Consider the following 18,924-nt stretch of genomic DNA (forward strand, 5'->3'; position numbering starts at 1 on the left):
TTCGCAAAGAAAACACATGTACTAGTTAGCCTAACTGCATGCCTAACAAAATAGCTATAACTTTCAAATCACCACATATGTTCTAGCTATGTTTTTCATAATTTATTTTTTCAAGAAGGTCTTTCATCACATCGTGTCTCTTTTAAATTAATACCAAAAGCGATTGGTAACGAAGGATATTTGTTACCACTGTGTAGTAGAACCATTTTTAAACTATACTTGGACGAATCTATGAAAAGACGCCAGTCCTCAGGTTTTTAAACTTGTCCTAAGTGAAACATTAGCTCATAAACATTTGTACAATAAACCAAATTATTTTCATCAATAAAGAACTGAGAAAGTTCTTTTTGTCGTCTTCGAAAGCCCAAAATCTTTGTATTTTTTTAAAGTAAATTTCAACCTTGTAGTCTTTATCCTAACAGTTCAGCTTGATTTTTTGATAAATTTAAATCCTTAACAAAGTCATTTAATTCACCTTGTAATATTAACAATAAAAATGAACTAACAAAAAAACAATATAGAAGCTAACTATATGTGAAAAATGAAATAAATCCTTTAATTAAAAGTTAAAAAGTTTTCAAAAATGGTAGGTGATAGAAATATTCTGAGTTCACATTCATTTTCAGCAACAAAAAATAGATTAAAATCATGTATCGCATGTTAGGAAATGAAAATTATGTTTATCAGTGTATTCATTGTTCAACCATTTCCCAATATGGAGATCATTAAATGCAGGATATAAACTAATGTATTCAACATGATGATAAGTAGTAGTGTTTTCAGGTCAATGAAGGCATCATAGAAAATCATTTCACTTCACTCCTCACTTTCCCAAGTAAGCCTGGCATGGGATAATTTTTATTCTTGTGGAGAGATATGCTATTTTTCACAGTGATTTGTGACTTAAATCAGGTTGTCTACAACCATATGGTTATGACTAATACAGCTGTTATGAGTAAATAATCTTTTAAGTCACGTAATATTAAACTAAAATTTCTGCAAACAATATGTCACATGATATTGTATACTGGCTACATTAAATTCATTAAATTGCATTAATAAAGTAACCACAGTGAAGTAAGTCCCATTTCATGTATAATAAAAATAACTAAAAAATAGAGCAGATTTAATTAAATTCTTTTACCAAAACGTAAATAACCATCTGAATTATAATCAAGTAACAAGTGAATAATATAAATGAGTTTAAAGACATTCCATGAACTGTTAATTATATTTGTAACCACGAAAAAAATCACTACAATTATATTTACAAAGAAATTTTTGGATTAAATGTATTATTTTAATGAGTAAATGATAAACTGGTAAACTACAAAAAAAAATTAATGCCCCATTAAATATCAGTACAACCTTTTCTTTTCTTTTTCCTGTTTAGCCTCTGGTAATTACCGTCTAGATAATACTTCAGAGGATGAATGAGGATAATATGTATGAATGTAAATGAAGTGTAGTCTTGTTCAATCTCAGTTCGACCATTCCTGAAATGTGTGGTTAATTGAAACCCAGCCACCAAAGAACACCGGTATCCACGATCTAGAATTCAAATCCGTGTAAAAATAACTAACTTTACTAGGACTTGAACGCTGGAACTCTCGACTTCCAAATCAGGTGATTTGGGAAGATGTGTTTACAAGTAGACCAGCGTAGTGGGTTATATTAGTATAACCTGGAGCAATTGAATGAATATTTTCATTTGAAAAAACAAAAAAATAAATAAATTATATAACATATTAGAATAAAAACTGGAAGAAAGCTACCAATCACAAAGTTAAAGTTTTTTAAGATATAGTGTTGAGAAAAAATTAGCCAAATGAAGCAGAGGTGTATGGAATACATTACACCAAAAAATCAAGATCAAGAAATGTGAAATTGAAGATCAAGAAAATAGAGAAAAGGTCTACATTAAGCAAGAGAAAAAAACTGGGAACATGTTTTAGGAGCCATACAAGAAAGAGAATTATCATTAACCATTCTTGAAAATTGGAGGTAAACTTGTTTTGAGTTATAAGATCTACTAAAACTAAGCTATCTGAAAATGATTTCCTTCTTCCTCAACATAAAGGGTTGTCCTAATAAAAAGTATAAACATAAAATACCTGGTACTTAAGATCAAGAAACAAACAAACAGATAAATGATGGGATAAATATAAAAACTGAAATAGAAAAATAACCATTTCTTAAGCTATACATGTAATTTTTGAGAAAATAAAATTTATAAGCATCAGCCGGATAAGAAATAGCTAAATGCTTTAAAATCTATCATACCTAATCAAACCTTTGAGAAATTGATAAAAATTCTAAAACAATAAATTTCCAATAAAAAATATTTTTACAGTCATGATTAACAAAATCATTAATCTGGGAATTTCCAAATAAACACAGAAAATTAAAACCAATTAAAGTTGAATACACAGCATAGTCGTTTATATCTTTTTGACATTTAAATACGAATATGCTTCAGTCAATTTGTAAAATATAAATAAAATAATGTAATCCATAAAATATTAACATATAATTCACAGTACTAAATAATATTAGCCATTCAACTAAAAATGATAACTATTAAATATTTCTTTCAAAAAAGGAAGCACAATTTTTAACATAAGGAACAATAAATTTTTAAGCCAATCAGGAGTTAAATACTAATAAATTACAAAATGATCTTTAGAACTTTTATGGAGTAAACAAAGAGAGACAAAACATACCTCACTATCAGTTGTTAGTACAGCTAAAGAATCATTTGCTAACAAATTCTCTTTATTAGAATTGTTTAAATTTTCTTTTTCAATCTGATCATCATTTTTACATTCAACTTCACTTTCTATACACCAGTTTAAGTTATCATTAATGGACAGCCTTTTGTTATCTTTATTTAGTAATGCATCTTTATAGTCACTTCTATTAGAATCTTCATGAAAAGAAACACATTTACTTTTTTCCTTTTTAGCTTTCCTTCCCCTAGTTCTTCGAAAGACAATTTCATCCCCACTATTATCATCATTGTTAATAATTTTTTTAATTTCATTTTTGTCGTTATTTATTAAATCACTTCTATCATTTAATGAAGTCATATTGTCTTCACAATTTCTCATCTCTTTATTAGATAACAACATTGCTTTTGAAATACTGTCACTTAATTCAGTTGCTTGTTCTAATGACATATTGTCTGTATAGATTTCAGTAATGATACGATTAGCAACAGAATCTGGCTGAGATTCAACTGATTCTCCCCAAATTATTGCACTCTCTTCTAAGTTAGTAAATGGTAAATCATCCTATAATCAACACATAATAATTTATGATTAACAACCATAAAAAAATATATATATAATATATACATACAGCTTATATGTCTCATGAAACAGTACAGCAGATATAAATATGAATTCAGCATGTATGAGTAATATCTCAGTAGTATAGGCTGAATTCATTCTGTAACTACTACGTGCCAGCAAAATTATTGCTTTATCCATACAATAATATACTGTAAGCTATCACTTATCAAGCACCGTGACATGCCGATAAGTAATTAAAAATTTTGTCTGAAGTTTAGTAGCGATAATATCATTTGTAATGCTTCACAAAATTATTTCATAGAATTACTATTATTTCATAGAAAGTATTTCAACCTATGTTATTGTGTTACTTTATATGGTACGATATAGTTTTATACCTCATTTTTATAACAGTTTTATTCAGTGTTATTTTCATTAATTTTAATTTATTTTGTGTTTTGTACTTATCAGGTTTTAACAATGAGTGATTCTGTCGTGAAACATAAACCAGGTAAACCCTTAAGTAGCTCCCAAAAAAAAAAATCAGCAATGTACATGTAGTCTTGAAACAAGATAAACCTGAAACTGCAGTCAGAGACATTGCTTGGAAAGCAAGTAATGCAACAATCATTAGTGAAAAAACAATTTTTAGTACAAAAAAGAAACATAAAATTGATGGTAACCATGTTAGCCCTAAAAAAGACTTGAAAACATGTTAAAACTATTGAAAAGTAGGATGATTGTACCAAAACCACTATCAGAAAAAAATTTCATTCATTTTATTAAAACAATGAGCTTCTTAACTTGAACAAAATATTAAATGCTGTGAACACCAATTCTGAACTGCCAAATTTTTTTTGAAGTACATTACATTATGTTTTAAAATCAATTAATTTTCACTTTATATCCAGAAAAAAATAACTTGATTGATTGAATGCAAATATATTATTTCATGGCAAAAGGAATATTTAAGAAAATTAAGCAATTTCATGAATAAGGTAAGAACTAGATAAAACTTGGATTAATGTGGGACATGTACTGTCCCACATTAAAAGTATCGAAAAAGGTATCGATGGATAAAGAAATAAAGAGCACAAAACGCATCTTATTGAAAGGTTTAACAACTGAAATGAAAACCCTGGTGGGAAAAGATAAATGGTTAATCGTAATACACGTAGGAAGGAAAAATGGGTTCTTGAACTATGGATTATAGGTATTCCAAATCTTCCCAAGCATATCACAATGAAATGAATGGTGACAATTTTATGCAGTAGTTTAAAAAAATTGTCAAAACTGTTGCTGAAGGATCCATCAAAGTAATGGATAATGTGTCACTACTATTACCTGAAAACTGAAAAAATTCCAAATGCTTCAACCCAAAATTGGAAAATTGACGAATGATTAAAACTGCACACACCAAAGACATGTTAAAAGTATAATTTTTAAAAATAGTAAAATCAGTTAAAAATATATTCATTATCACAATCACAAAATCAAAAAATTGTTTCATGTTGCATCTTCCTCCAGTAAACTGAAATTACTACTGAAATTTTAATCTGATAGAATTGACATGGGCACAAGTCAAATGCTACATTGGGAGTAATAACACAACCAACATTAAGTTACGTGATGTAAAAAATTTATTGATAGAAGGTGTTAACTGAGTAGATGCAAATGCTTGGAAAAGCTGCATTCAACATGTAATTAAAGAAGAAAAAACATAGGAACTGAGCAGTTGTGTGAAAATATTATTGAAAAAATGGTGATAAATTTGGGAATGATGACAATAGTTCAACAGATAGTCACTCGGTTATTGAAGAAATACTTTGAGGTAAAAAATATTTTTCTCAGTTTTACTTTCTTAAAATCGTACTTAAAATCTTTATTTTTAAGGTAAATATATCATTTTACCATGATTTTCTGATTTTTTTAATTAACAGTTATTTTTATTTCGTTTTTATGTTAAAAGAGTAGTGTTTTTTTCTTGGATGGATTGCACTAAATTAAATTAGAATCATCCTACTGTTATGATTTGATTTGCTGCATGCTTTCATGAGACAAATTATAAATAACAAATAATACATGAAAAGTCAAAAACAGTGTAAAAAAAGCAAAAGATAACTGTCATTCCTTTCTTCTTCTTTTTTCAAACAACATAACAGACAAAAAGTGAATCAATATCAGTAGTTTTTTTTGGTCAAAATATTCAAACGTGTAAATGTAATCAATATATATGACTTATTCCCTGAATAATTTAAGGATTCAAGTTTACTCACATACTCAATTTGAGCAAATGCAAAGTATTTATTTATATATTTATTTCTTACATTATATATTATTATTGCAAAGACATCTCCAATTACGGACAACTACAAACAATAAACAGTTTTACAATCACCAGTCTCTTTAATTAGACTTCATTAATAAAACACTTGTAATTTTAACGGAAATTGAAATAAAAAAAATAAAAACTGCAAAAATGGTTTCAAAATAGCACAATGTTCAATTATCATTTATAAAAAAAATCTGATTTGGCAAAAAAAAGTTACACAACAACAAATTTGTTGTTACAAATTTCTTTTAATTAAGATAGTCCATGAAGTTTTTTTTATTAAATTTTAAACATGAACAGGCAAAATGCATTTTTTTAAATGTGTAATTTTTTTTCTTTAGGTGAACCAATTGATTGGCTGAAAAATAAAATATATTGCGTTCTGTTATCATTCAAAAGTAATATATACCAGTAATCATGCGGAATAAGAGTAAGTAAACATATTTGCTTTACTGAATATATCAGATCTTGCTTTTTGTTTATTAATAATTCATCAAATGTCATTAATATGGAAAATAATGTAAAAAAATTAAGTGTAACAAATAATATAACAAATGGTAATAAAATATTTTTCTTAGAATCCTATGAACTACAGATCTCCACATAGCAAACATATTTTTTGGTCACAATAATAATAGTTATGTGTGTGTGTGTGTGTGTATGTATGTATGTATATATATATATATATATATATATATATATATATATATATATAATATAAACATATTATATACACTCACATGAGGCATATTTTTAAAGTAAGATCTCCTTTGAAGTAAAATAAAATATGAAAATAAAATTGAAAAATATGAACAAACTTTATTGCTAATGGATGAATACATTTAAAATTTATACTTCTGCAAAAACTACATTTATTTACTACTTTTTTACACATCTGCCTTCAACTACAACTCATTTTTCATAGCATTTCACTAGCTTCTTCAATCACTCTTCCAGAAATTCCAGTCACAGACTTACACAATGCCATTTTTCAATTTGTCATAATTATCAAACCTTTGTTATCCAAACTACTGTTTAAGGTGAAGAAAAAGAAGTGACTGACGAGAGCTAAGTTAGGGCTTTAAAATGATGATTGAGAATTTTCCAACAATATTTTTCCAATTGCCTCACTGTTTGTGATTTGCCAAGGGTGGCCAGGCATTGTAATGAAAAGACAAAATCCTACAGGATAGCTTCCCATAATAACATTCCAAGCTTTATACCTTGTCCATGATTTTTTTTATGTTTCACGTACGTATTGATATTCATATTATCTCCACAATCACTAAATTTGACAAGCAAGACAACCTTTTTGTCCCAAAAGGCAGTAACCAAATGTTTTTTTTTCTGTACATTCATGTTTGAACTTCTTTGAGCTTGATGATAAATGCTGTCTTTACATCAACTGATACTTTGTTTCGATGCTTGAATAATAAATTCAGGTTTCATCCCTGTTAACAATGTGATCAAAGAATTCATCACTTTCATTTTCATAACGCCACAAAGATTCATGCATAGCAGCAACACATTTGGTTGAAGTGGTTTTATGACAGTAGAGAGTCGTTTAACGATGATGAATGAAGCAGGAGGCCTTCAACAGCTGTCCACGATGAAAACGTTGTAAAAGTGCATGCGCTCCTCCTCGAACAACCTCATCTTATCCTTCGGGCCATAGCAGAAGAACTAAACATTGGTAAAGATGTCGTACGTAAAATTCTAACAGAAAGAATGAACCACCGAAAGGTGTGATCTTGTTTCGTTCCACACATCTCGTCTGAAGAGCAAAAACAGGTGCATCTTTCTTGCGCTCAAGACTTTGATGAAACTGCCAATAGCAACCTGAATTTTTTGCAAATAATTATAACTGGGGATGAAAGCTGATGCTTCATGTATGATCCACAAACAAAGCGTCAATCTGCTGCTTGCTGAGTCCTGGAGCACAAAGACCGGTGAAAGTCAGGCAGCAAAAATCAAGGTGAAAATGATCCTCATTGCATTCATTGACTCAAAGGGCCTGATTCATCATGAATTTGTCCCAACTGATCAAACTGTGAATTCTAAATTCTATTTGGAAATAATGAAAAGCCTGATGTGTTGCATTCATTAAATCCGGATCTGGGCAGTTGGACTCTCGAGCATGACAATTCTCTGGCATACATGTCAAAAGTTTTAACATGTTATTATACTGTAAATCAAATCACTGTCTTATCTCACCCACCCTCTTCACCTGACTTTGCTCCAGCAGACTATTTTCTGTTCCCAAAACAAGTTGAAGATGAAAAGTCACTTTTTCGACGAGATTCCAGCCATCCAAAAAGCTTGCATCGAGCAGTTGAAGGCGATCCCACAAAGTGATTTCTCCAGACCGTTTGACAGGCTCTACAGGTGCTCCAACGAGTATATAACTAAAGAAGGGTTTTATGTAGAGGGCTAATGCAAGTAAATTCATTTATCTTTAAATCTGTATTTTTATTTAATTTAGTTTGGGAACTTTTCAGGCATACTGTGTAGGCATAAATTTAAAATGGAACTTACTTTAAAAACAGCTTAAATACACAAATATGAATCAGAATGTCCTGTATATATTTGTTAGTTACAATGTTCATGTAAGACTCAAGAACTACTAAACCAGTTTGAATAATTCACACATCAATTTTTCAGAGAACTTTAGATATATTGTACTTTAATATTGTAAAGCAATATTTTAAGTTTTTGATTAATTCATGCTCTGTAAGGGAGAGCTGTATTGGTTCAGAGTGAAATTAAGGAAAAGACTAAATTTTAGTTGGATATAATATAAAACTCAAGTAAACTGTTCTTAAAGTATCAACCACTAAACATAAAATTTTCCAACACCGCAACTATCATAAGTAGACAAATTTAATAAATTTTTATAGATGAATAATTTCTTGCAGTGAGTGCTTTTTACGTAATATAAATAATAAATAAATAAATATATATAAAACAAAATATATATTTATCACTTTTTGGTTTTTTTACATACTAATATATTTTGGATTTGGATTTTTTTGAAATTTTAAATCATAGAATTCAAGAAAAATACTTTAGTTTTATAAAAAATGAAAAAAAACTGTTATTAAGAATTGTTCAATTAATAAAAAATAAATTAATTGAACATAATTCAGAAATTAATTGTTTAAAAATATTCAGCCAAAAATCAAGCTCTCAAAAAAGCATTAGTTAAAGAAATGTTTTGTTTATCATAAACTAACCTCATTTTTATCATTATCAAACGTAGCTTCACTGACTGACGTATTATCAAAATCACTATCAATAAGAGCAACTCCAGAATCAACTGGCGATGCCAATGAGATTATAGATGATGTCATTAAAAGAGGTAATGGCTGATTTTGGTGGCTATCTGGTTGTAAAAAGACATCATTGGCAACTGAACTATTGGATAAAAGTAAATCATTTCGTTTTGCTTGTTGAACGTCATGACTCTGTTCACCAAATAATGATAAATCTGGATTTTTCCGTTCAAAATCGATACAATTTTCTGAAGAATGTTTCACCTCATGTTGTTCATCAGGTATTAATTCATCAGCCATACGATCAGTAATCTGTGAACAAAAGATTAATTCTTGATAAAAAATATTCTTAACAACCTTAACACTTCTAATCTAATATAAATAAATCAGGATAAAAGTATTAACTTGTTAAATATTAATAAGTCAAATCCCAAACTTAAGATAAAGACAACCTATTGTGTGAACTAGGCTGAATAATGCTCATAATAGATAGGGTGTTAAGATTCATTTTCTTTCTAATTAAGATAAATAAACAACTTTCACGTCCTTCTTATTCACTAAATAAAGATATTATGTTATGCTAGCTTATTAAACCAGCTGATGTTACATATTACTCTATTTTAACTTAAATGAATTGCTCATTATTATTTTTGTTACTAATCTACACATACAAAAACATCTAGCTAGACAAACTTCTAAACCATGTAATATTAATATAATTTTAAATTTAAACTAACTTCAATTATATGAAATAATATAAAAGTAAATGTAAAAGTTAATAAAGATGATGTGACATTTAAGTGAATAAAATTTGTACTTAATGAAAATTTGAATTACTGTCAATTATTAATGTAAGATAGTTAACAAAACTTAGGTACTGCACCGAGGCTGTGATTATCATACAGAGGGTACGAATATAAAATTATTAAGTATAAATATTTATATTACCAGATATTAGTTGAATTTATTAGCAACTGCAATTTTTTTTTTAAATAAAAGAGCTGAAAAAATTTAAAAAAATAATTACAATAGAACAGGACTAAATTTATATTTTTAACTTAAGGTTCTTGTGTTTCATTGTATGTACATTCAGCTTGAAAACCCAACTCAGTATCACTGATTAGATGTACTGCTTGGTCCCATACCCATAAGATTTATGATTGTTTAGGAATTAAGCTATTAAACAGAATTAGTTTGAACAAAACTTCACCTTCTTTCACTTTAATCCATTACCAGTGCAATAACTATTCAGTTCACTTTCCTTCTCTTTCTTTTATTTCTTGTTCAATACGAATGAACTGCTATTAACATTTCATCCATTTTTGTCATGCTGCTCGCACCTAAAGGTAAAGTAGCTTCAAAGGTGAAGGAACAGTGATTTCTTTCTCCACAATACTTCTTGCTGTTGTGAAGTCCAACAAACTATCTCCAATATAACCCTAACATTGCAGGAGAATGTGACGTTACTAGTCACATTTTTTACAACATCAAGTAATTTTAATTCTACATCACCCAGAATAATAATTTGTTTAAGTATGAGGTGTTCATCGTTGAGCTCTACATTATCATTTCCTGCTATACTAGTTGAAGTAAATGTTAAGATGATCTTTGTATGCAATCATGCTTACAGACTGCATACTCCTCAATGTCTTAAGGTAATGAAACCTTGTAATTTTGGTAACGTTTTGATAGTATATAGCTGGATTACCATCTTTCATCTTGCTGATCTGTATAGCATTATACCAGAAACTGATATAATTGATTGTTTTCATAAAACAATCAATGCCACCATTGACTATTATTATACGTAAGATTGCTGTTAGAGAAGATCATAACAGAGGCTACTTTCTAAGCCGATAAATTTTTTTTTCTTAGCTTAGAGGATAGCTTTCCTACTTACAATCATTCTCCATGTGACCTACCTTTCAACAATATAGTGGCCATTCATTCAGCACTAAACAAACATCACTGTTAGCCCCTGGTTTAGAAGAATGTGAAGTGGTAACATTTTTCTGAATATCTGAAAATTTTCAGCAGGAAATGAGCTGTATCTTCCAAGCCACCCACGTCATACTCCATATCATTGTTAGACTGATATTTGGAATGATATGTTTTCAACATATCATTGTTGAAAGATTGTGATAATCTAACCTGCTCTTTAAACAAAGGTTTAACTAAGTATTTACAGTCTTCAGGCATCTGAAAATAAGATATCTCTTTCTTGAGACGATTTTGGTATACTGCCAGTCGTTGATAAAGGAACATGCAGCCTCATCTTGATCATGAAAAAGCCAATCTGAAAATATTTTTACATCAGCTACTTGAGCTCAGATGATCAGATTCTATAGCAACTCACTGGCCTTCTGTGAAGAACCAAAATCTCACTTTTACACTACAACCTTCAACAGAATAATCTGGTTTTCTTTCCTTTATTTTTTTTATGCCTCCTAGGTAGTTTTTAAACAATATGGTGACATTGTCAGAAAAATTTTGTTGCCAAAAAAAACTTAAATTCAATACAAAGTCAGCAATGTGTTACAAAAAGTTTGGCGATTCCTCTGTTGGAGAACTCATATTTTTCTCATACTTATTAATACACAAAAAAAAGTACAAGCAGCCTTGTAAGGAAGAAAGGTTAAAATTTTGATTTTTTAATTTAATCTATTAATATTTCTAAATAGTATGCCACACAAAAAGCATCTCTCATGAAAAAAAAGTTATATACTTCAAAAATGTATTACAATAAAAAGAATAAATTACTTAAGAAAAAATTAATAAAAATAATTTTATTAATTCTAAAAACATTCTATTTTCCATTACGGCTGCTGAAATTGTTTTACCAAATTTCTAAAACACCTTACTCGATAATCTTAAGCCAATTATCAGAAATTTCAATTAAATGAAATAAGAAGATAATTTTTTTATGCTACCTTGAGAGAATATTTATAACCATTTTTTATATTGTTTATATAAAGTATAATAAAAAATACTTCGATATCACCAAATAAGCTATTTTCACCAACCTTACTGTACCCAATTTTCATTCAATTTAATTATGTTACTTAACATATATATAAAATATTTCACTAAATGAATAATTAATAACTAAAAAATTTACTTACAGGTGATAGAATTACTGAAGACAGTTTATGAAGAGCTGAGATAAGTCTGATAACCAGATCATGATCTCTAAGCAATGCTATATCTTGATAATACCTGTGCAAAACTTTGATGTCCAAAACCAAACTGCTGATGTAACTCAATAGAGAACCCTCTACAAGAGTATAACACAACCATGTAATGCCTATTAAAAAAATATATGTTCATTTAGTACAAATTTTTAATAGGGTAATTACATTTTTTTTAAAACCACTGGAAGAAGTTTGTTAATATTAAAATGTAATCATTACAGTAGATAAACAAAAAATAAGATAAAAGGTTAAGCAACCACTGAAGAAAATATAAAGCTGGATAAATAAGCTCCAAGGCACTTATCCAGTGTGAAATCCAAACCTTCCTCCAAGACAGAGTTCCAGGGATAATACATCTGGAACTGAAGGATCACAAACCAATAAGGATGAACCTACTGGAGTATCATCTTAAGAGCATTTTGATCTTGGATAGAAGAGTGAGACTAGCTCAATCAGCTCACAAGTTGGTCCTGTTACAGGTCAAAGGTCTCACAAAAATAAGGGATGACTGTAGGATAAACTGGGATTTTAGTCCAATCGAAATTTTGTTTTTATAATCACTGTTTTTCATAAAACACCAATAATGGTAAGTGAAGTGTAAGACTTTGTACATTTTTAAATATGAAAGTTCAGTATTAGTAAAGCTATGTCTAATTTTTTTTGTAATATAGATGCTGACCGTAATAATCGATGGTGTAATGACAAAAAACCTTTATCAACAATAAATTACAAATTACTAAGCTATAGTTTTTAAATGGAGCTTCTAAAATATAGAAATATGTTATAAATTTGAAGACAAATCCCTACTCTAATTTTTACCAACAAAAAAGTAAAAAAATTAAAAATTCATAAATAATATATTCCTAAATAAAGATGTATCATGAAAATAATCAATCCACTATGTTTTCCTGCTTTTTAGTCTATAGAAATTACTACCAAAGATTTATTTTTTAATGTGAATAAAGTAATGTAATGATTTTATAATGTATAAATTCAAGCCACATTTAATGTTAAGTTAAAATACAACTCAATACAAAAGGTTTTTATTTACAAACAGAAACATTTTCACTAAAAGCAAACAAAAAACAAGTATGTACTTACTTAATCAAGAAATATTAACAATGCCAATTATATAAATCAAGAGCTCCACTACACAGTTATTCAAATAGAATGAAAGGAATTTTGATAATGATATAATTATCAGTGATCATATATTTTCAGAATATATCAAAAGTGATTTTATTATCTTACAAATTAATTTTACGTTCAAAAATGATAACATCTGTTCATCTTCCATTTCATAAATAAGTACAAGTTTTTCTTGATTAATTTGTTAACAGAATTTTCAATGTAAGTATCACTAGAAAAGAAAGCCATTCATATATGAGGGCTATTTGGACAATTTTCAAACAAAAAAAACCAAAGATTTTTCAGAAATTCTTTATTATTCTTTAAAATAGTCAATTCATTACATTCATGACTTTCCAACTTTTTAATACCCTCAGTATAATGCAATTTGTCCAACTCAAAATATGCGGTTGTTTAAGTTTGATCACATCATTTGAAGTGAATCTTCATCCAGAAGTCAATTATTCAGGTTAGGGAAAAAAAGACGTAATAGTTAGGAGCCAAATCTGGCTCTCTCTTTTAGCTTTCATTTCTATGACACCCGTGAAAAGATTAGCTAGATCGCCCAAGAAAAGATCACCTGTTATCATCCAAGCAGAGGATGAACCCACTGCTGTTCTATTTGTTTATAATTAAAATGAAAAGAATTCAGTTTCATAGAACTTGTTTATGTTATAAATTTGTCATACAATTTTTACATAAAATTCTACTTTACAAATAATACAGAACTTAAATTGAAACTTTAATTTCACTTTAATTAAAACTTCAATTTAATCAGAACTTAAGTTTTACAAATAATTTTTTTTTGCTTGACGATATCATAATACAAGCTTGAAGATTGTGTGCAGGATATTTACATTGACTGGGTATGAAAAATACCATGTCTGACCAGGATTCAAACCCAGGACCTCTGGATGAAAAGCCGAGATGCAAACAGACTTCACTATCGAGATAGACATTCTTGTTGGGATAAAGTGTAGTCATATCAAAACATATAAAAATTTCAACAATGAGTAATAAATAACTTTAATATTTTAATTTATTAATCAGATCAAAGTTATTACTTTAATGAACAAAAATATTAAAATTACAAATGAAATTTAAAACAAAAAAACAACATGACTTAAAATTACTTTATAAAGATAACATTTCCTTGACATATATTTAAAAAAAAATGCAGACTGATATGTACTGAGTGGGGCAGGAAAACCTGACAATTTTTCACTGGTTATTGTGCATGTGGTGGTGATCTTGGGAGAGTGGGATAGGGGGGACTCTCACTCCTAGCTGCCATTTTAGTCACCATGGAGCTATGAAACATGCTTTTGAAATACAATGATTCTGTCATGCTCTTGCAGAGAATATCTCATCATCTGTTGGCTGCCATGTTTCAGTGCCTTCTCATTAACACAATCATGTTAGGAGGAGCATTATTACTGAAGGAAAGTATTAGCATCAAACATAGAACCATTGGGAAGGCCAAAATCTATACACCAAACACCACAGAACATTGAACAAGTAAGGCAGGAGATTGAAACTAACTCTTATTTGACGCATTGACATTCCTCCATTCTGACCATTCCCAATTAAACTATCAGAAGACTACACTGCATTCTGATTTACAGCCTTACAAAATGATGATTGTTAAAAATTGATCCCTCATGATTAGGAAAAATGCCAAACTTTTGTAGAGATGATGTTGAAAATAAAGACAGAAAACACAGCAATCCTCATGAATGAAGAAGTCCATTTTACCTGTCAGGTTTATGAAATAGAATTTCCAGGATTGTCAAATTCAACGCGTCTTCCCAAATCAGCTGATTTGGAAGTCGAGAGTTCCAGCGTTCAAGTCCTAGTAAAACCAGTTATTTTTACACGGATTTGAATACTAGATCGTGGATACCGGTGTTCTTTGGTGGGCTAGGTTTCAATTAACCACACATCTCAGGATTGGTCGAACTGAGAATGTACAAGACTACACTTCATTTACACTCATACATATCATCCTCTGAAGAATTATCTAAACGGTAGTTACCGGAGGCTAAACAGGAAAAAGAAAGAAAGAAAGGATTGTCAAATTCAAATTCATGAGCATCCACTTTATTCACAATGGATTACAGCAAGATGCAGAGTGGTGAATTTGGGGTGATAGCCCAATATTTCTTTCAAAAAAACAGTCAGACCTTTTGAACTTTGCAGAAGAAGAACAGAGCCAAAGTGTGGTTCCAACAGGATGCTAGTGTTCTGATAGAAGTGTTAAGAAGGATATTTCCAGAACAATTAATTTCCCTGTGTGGAGACACTACTTTACCATCCCATTAATCAGATTTGTATGTCACTTCTTCCTATGGGGTTATTTAAAATCCAAAGCATATGCTAGAAACTGACATCACAAATTAAACGTGGTTTTCCTGCAATTCAACCTGAGATGGCCACTATGCCAGGCTGCAAGCTGCGAAATGTAATGAGAAGTTTTGGATGGACATCATTGAGAAAATAAAAATTTTTCTGGACTTAATGTTAGTTCAAATCAAAAAATTGGTTTTTCAACAATAACAGCAAACATGTGGGTTAAACTCCAGCACATGAATAAAAATGAGTTCTTTGTAATTACTAATACATGTTTTTCTGCCCCACTGTGGATATCATCAAAGATTCTTTTCATCCTATGCAACATAAAATGGCAGCTATTTGATTGAAAAAAACAAAGAAGACTGGTGTGATTAATCCTGAGGCTTATCACAGAGAAATGAAATTTATTAAAAGATAAAAAAGTTGATTATTGCTTATTGAAAAATAGAGAAAAGGATCATCTATTAACAAAAAAAAAAATAGTAAATGTGGTAAAAAAACTTTATTTCAGATCAATAGAGTAGAAGGGTCTACAAAAGCATGGCTAAAAATCACATATTACCTTCCAATTTTAAGGCAGATCTCCCTTAAAATTTTGTTCATCAGCAGGAATTTTTGAGTGACTTCTGGTTCATGCTCATGATTGAGCTACATGTTTGAATCTGGCAGTAATCCAGTTTGATGTAAAAAAAAAAAATGCTTTCAACAGTATACTACTGTAGGGCATGATATTCCAGGCGCTGACAAGTCATGGTGTCAGACCAAATTTGAGGAGGATAAACCAGTGTTTGGAGTGTTCTCCAAAAGATTGAAAGATATTTCCACCAAGGGAGAGGTATGGATAAGTTTGAGTTGTGGTGTTCCACAGGGTTCAGAGTTGGGGCCAACAGTGTGGAGTATTGTATGGATACTGCGTGAATTTACAACATGGAGCCCGTCTGGTCCATCGCATGCAGAGGGGGAGAGTTGTGTAATTTTTAGCGGGTGTACAGGGCTGTCTCCATTTCCATTTGGGTATGCTGCCGGGTACAGGACAATCTCAGTTGATGCAGCTGGTGTAGTGGCTGTTGTAGTGGTGTAGTGCGAGAGTTAGAAAAAAAAACAGGATCCCAAAAAGTACAAGACATGGGGCTAGTAACAGAGGCATGGATGGAAACAAGACACATGAGGTGCTGAGATAATACCATAAGGCATTTCATGTTGTAGAAGGGGAAGGGTTTTAGTGGGTAGGCCTGCAAGGAAGATCGTAGTAACCTGCACGGGAGGGTTTTAGTGGAGGACAATATCCCACACTACTATGGTGTATGAGATCACATGATGCCTATAAAAGGTTTCCCCTCCTTCTCCGACAATAAAAAAAAAGACTCATGCTGACTTTATTTTTTCAGATAAGTATTATCTACCCAACCTAAAAAAAGGGCATGCACTAAATCATCATAAGCAATCTGAAATGGGGGTGTAAATGGTTTGGATATTTTAAAATAAAATGAATGCTTTCCAACGACTGCCTAAATTATTTATTTTCTGCTGAAAGTAGCTGTTGCTATAGTTTCATAAGTAGTTTTATTTTCAATTTTTTTTGTTTATTCTTTTTTAAATAAATCCTTCTGTAGCGTTTATTGACAAATAATTAAAAATTGAAATTCACATCAAGGTTTAGGTTTCAAGTAAAATTTTTTGTAAACAGTTTTTCGTGCATAATTTTTTTCATTTTACTACTAGATATAACCAAACATGTTAAAAATTATCCAATCAATACATCCTAAATAAAAATGTTATTCAAATGTTTAGTTCTGGCCAAGACCCAGAACAACACAAATTTAATTTTATAAACCAACAATTTCTTTATATTCCTTGTTGAGAGTGCTTCCACAAAGTACATTACTTATATATATATATATATATATATATATATATATATATATGTGTATAATAAAATCCATACATTCAAATTTATTAAAGAGGATTTTTGAAACATTTTTTTAATTATGTAACTCTTCACATTTTTTTATGGGTAAAATTATATACGTATATTATACTGTTGATGAAGTAATTAAGGCTATTGTGTGAAGGTGCACAAACAAGAAAAATAAGGAAGTCAGCATACAAAAATACATTTTTTTCATTTATTTTTTCACTTCTGCTGGAAGGATTTGCATTTTAATAAAATAATTATTAATAATAAATAAACTAATATTATGTTAAGTATACAGTTTTAAATATAGTAGAAAAATTTTTTTTTAGCCTTTTCTGCTAATAAAAAACAAAAATATTCCAAAAGCAAACATTCATTCATTCATTAGTAAATAAATATTAACGGGAGAAATTGTGAACTCTATCTTTTACAACCTGACAGTTTCACAACACCTAGATTACACAAGAAGCAGCATCCTAGAAAATAGAAGAGAATGAAGTATAAAAAAAAGGTAACAAAAGCCTATATATTTAATAAATCCTTTTTTACAGATTATCAATCAATACTTTAAAAATAGATGCTGAATATATGATTTACATATATTAATTCAAAATAGAATATAATTCTACTAGGTTATATAACCTAGTTGCAATGAATAGACATCAAAAGTATTAAATAAAAAAATAAATTTTAATAAATTATATGAGAAGGATGAAACAGCTTGAATAAAATAAACTATAATAAAATAGTTTACAAGATTTTACTTATATGGTATTATAAAACCTTTTCTAAACTGTTAACTTAAATGAATATATCTTGATTACTTTATACGTTTTTTTTTATATTTTCAGTATCAAAATTTATTTTTCAACATCATTCATTCAATGATTTATCAAGTAAAACACATTTTAAGGCTAACTTTAAAATAATTCTTACCTTTTATAAAATGAAAAAAAAAAATTAAATATGAATAAATGGCTGAACTTTTTATCACAATAACATTCATTTTACTTAAATATTAACTACCTTTACACAACATTACCACAACAGAAATATATATCAAAATAAACACTATAATTAAAATGTTAATGGAACAAATACTTAATGAGTTTATACATTATGAATATCTTCCTATTCATTAATGTATAAATGAATTATTTTTAAATATTCTAATTAAACATCAACTTAGAAATAAATATCACAAATGAAAAAAAAAACAAAAAAAACGAGTACAACAGAGTATAGAAATGAGATAAGATAAACATATAGTATAAAAATGAATCACACATTACATATTTTCTTAATTTATTTTAATAATGACACGATGTTCTATCATAGTTAACAGTATCTTATTTATCCATTAATTAGACATAGATAAATAATTACCATAAAAACAAGCAATATAAAATCAGTTGACACACACATAACCTATATGATCAGT

General features: G+C 29.1%; 1 protein-coding gene across 2 annotated transcripts in view; it reads right to left on the reverse strand.

Moving 5' to 3' along the window:
- The window catches only part of prd1 (pleckstrin homology domain-containing protein pruning defect 1), an 89,440-nt gene that overhangs the window by 45,309 nt on the left and 25,207 nt on the right, over positions 1-18,924 (reverse strand). Inside the window, exons 1-4 of one of the 2 annotated variants that reach the window (XM_075355147.1) lie at positions 18,420-18,593; positions 12,020-12,201; positions 8,859-9,209; positions 2,724-3,293 (exon numbers count right to left, since the gene is read on the reverse strand). In XM_075355147.1, the coding sequence (XP_075211262.1) occupies positions 2,724-3,293; positions 8,859-9,209; positions 12,020-12,201; positions 18,420-18,489 (1,173 nt within the window). In that variant the 5' untranslated portion in view covers positions 18,490-18,593. Of the gene's footprint in view, positions 1-2,723; positions 3,294-8,858; positions 9,210-12,019; positions 12,202-18,419; positions 18,594-18,924 lie in introns of those variants that run through there. The other variant, XM_075355146.1, reaches the window with a different exon arrangement.

The sequence above is a fragment of the Lycorma delicatula genome, chromosome 2 (genome assembly GCF_047948215.1).
Source record: "Lycorma delicatula isolate Av1 chromosome 2, ASM4794821v1, whole genome shotgun sequence".
Lineage (NCBI taxonomy): Eukaryota > Metazoa > Arthropoda > Insecta > Hemiptera > Fulgoridae > Lycorma > Lycorma delicatula.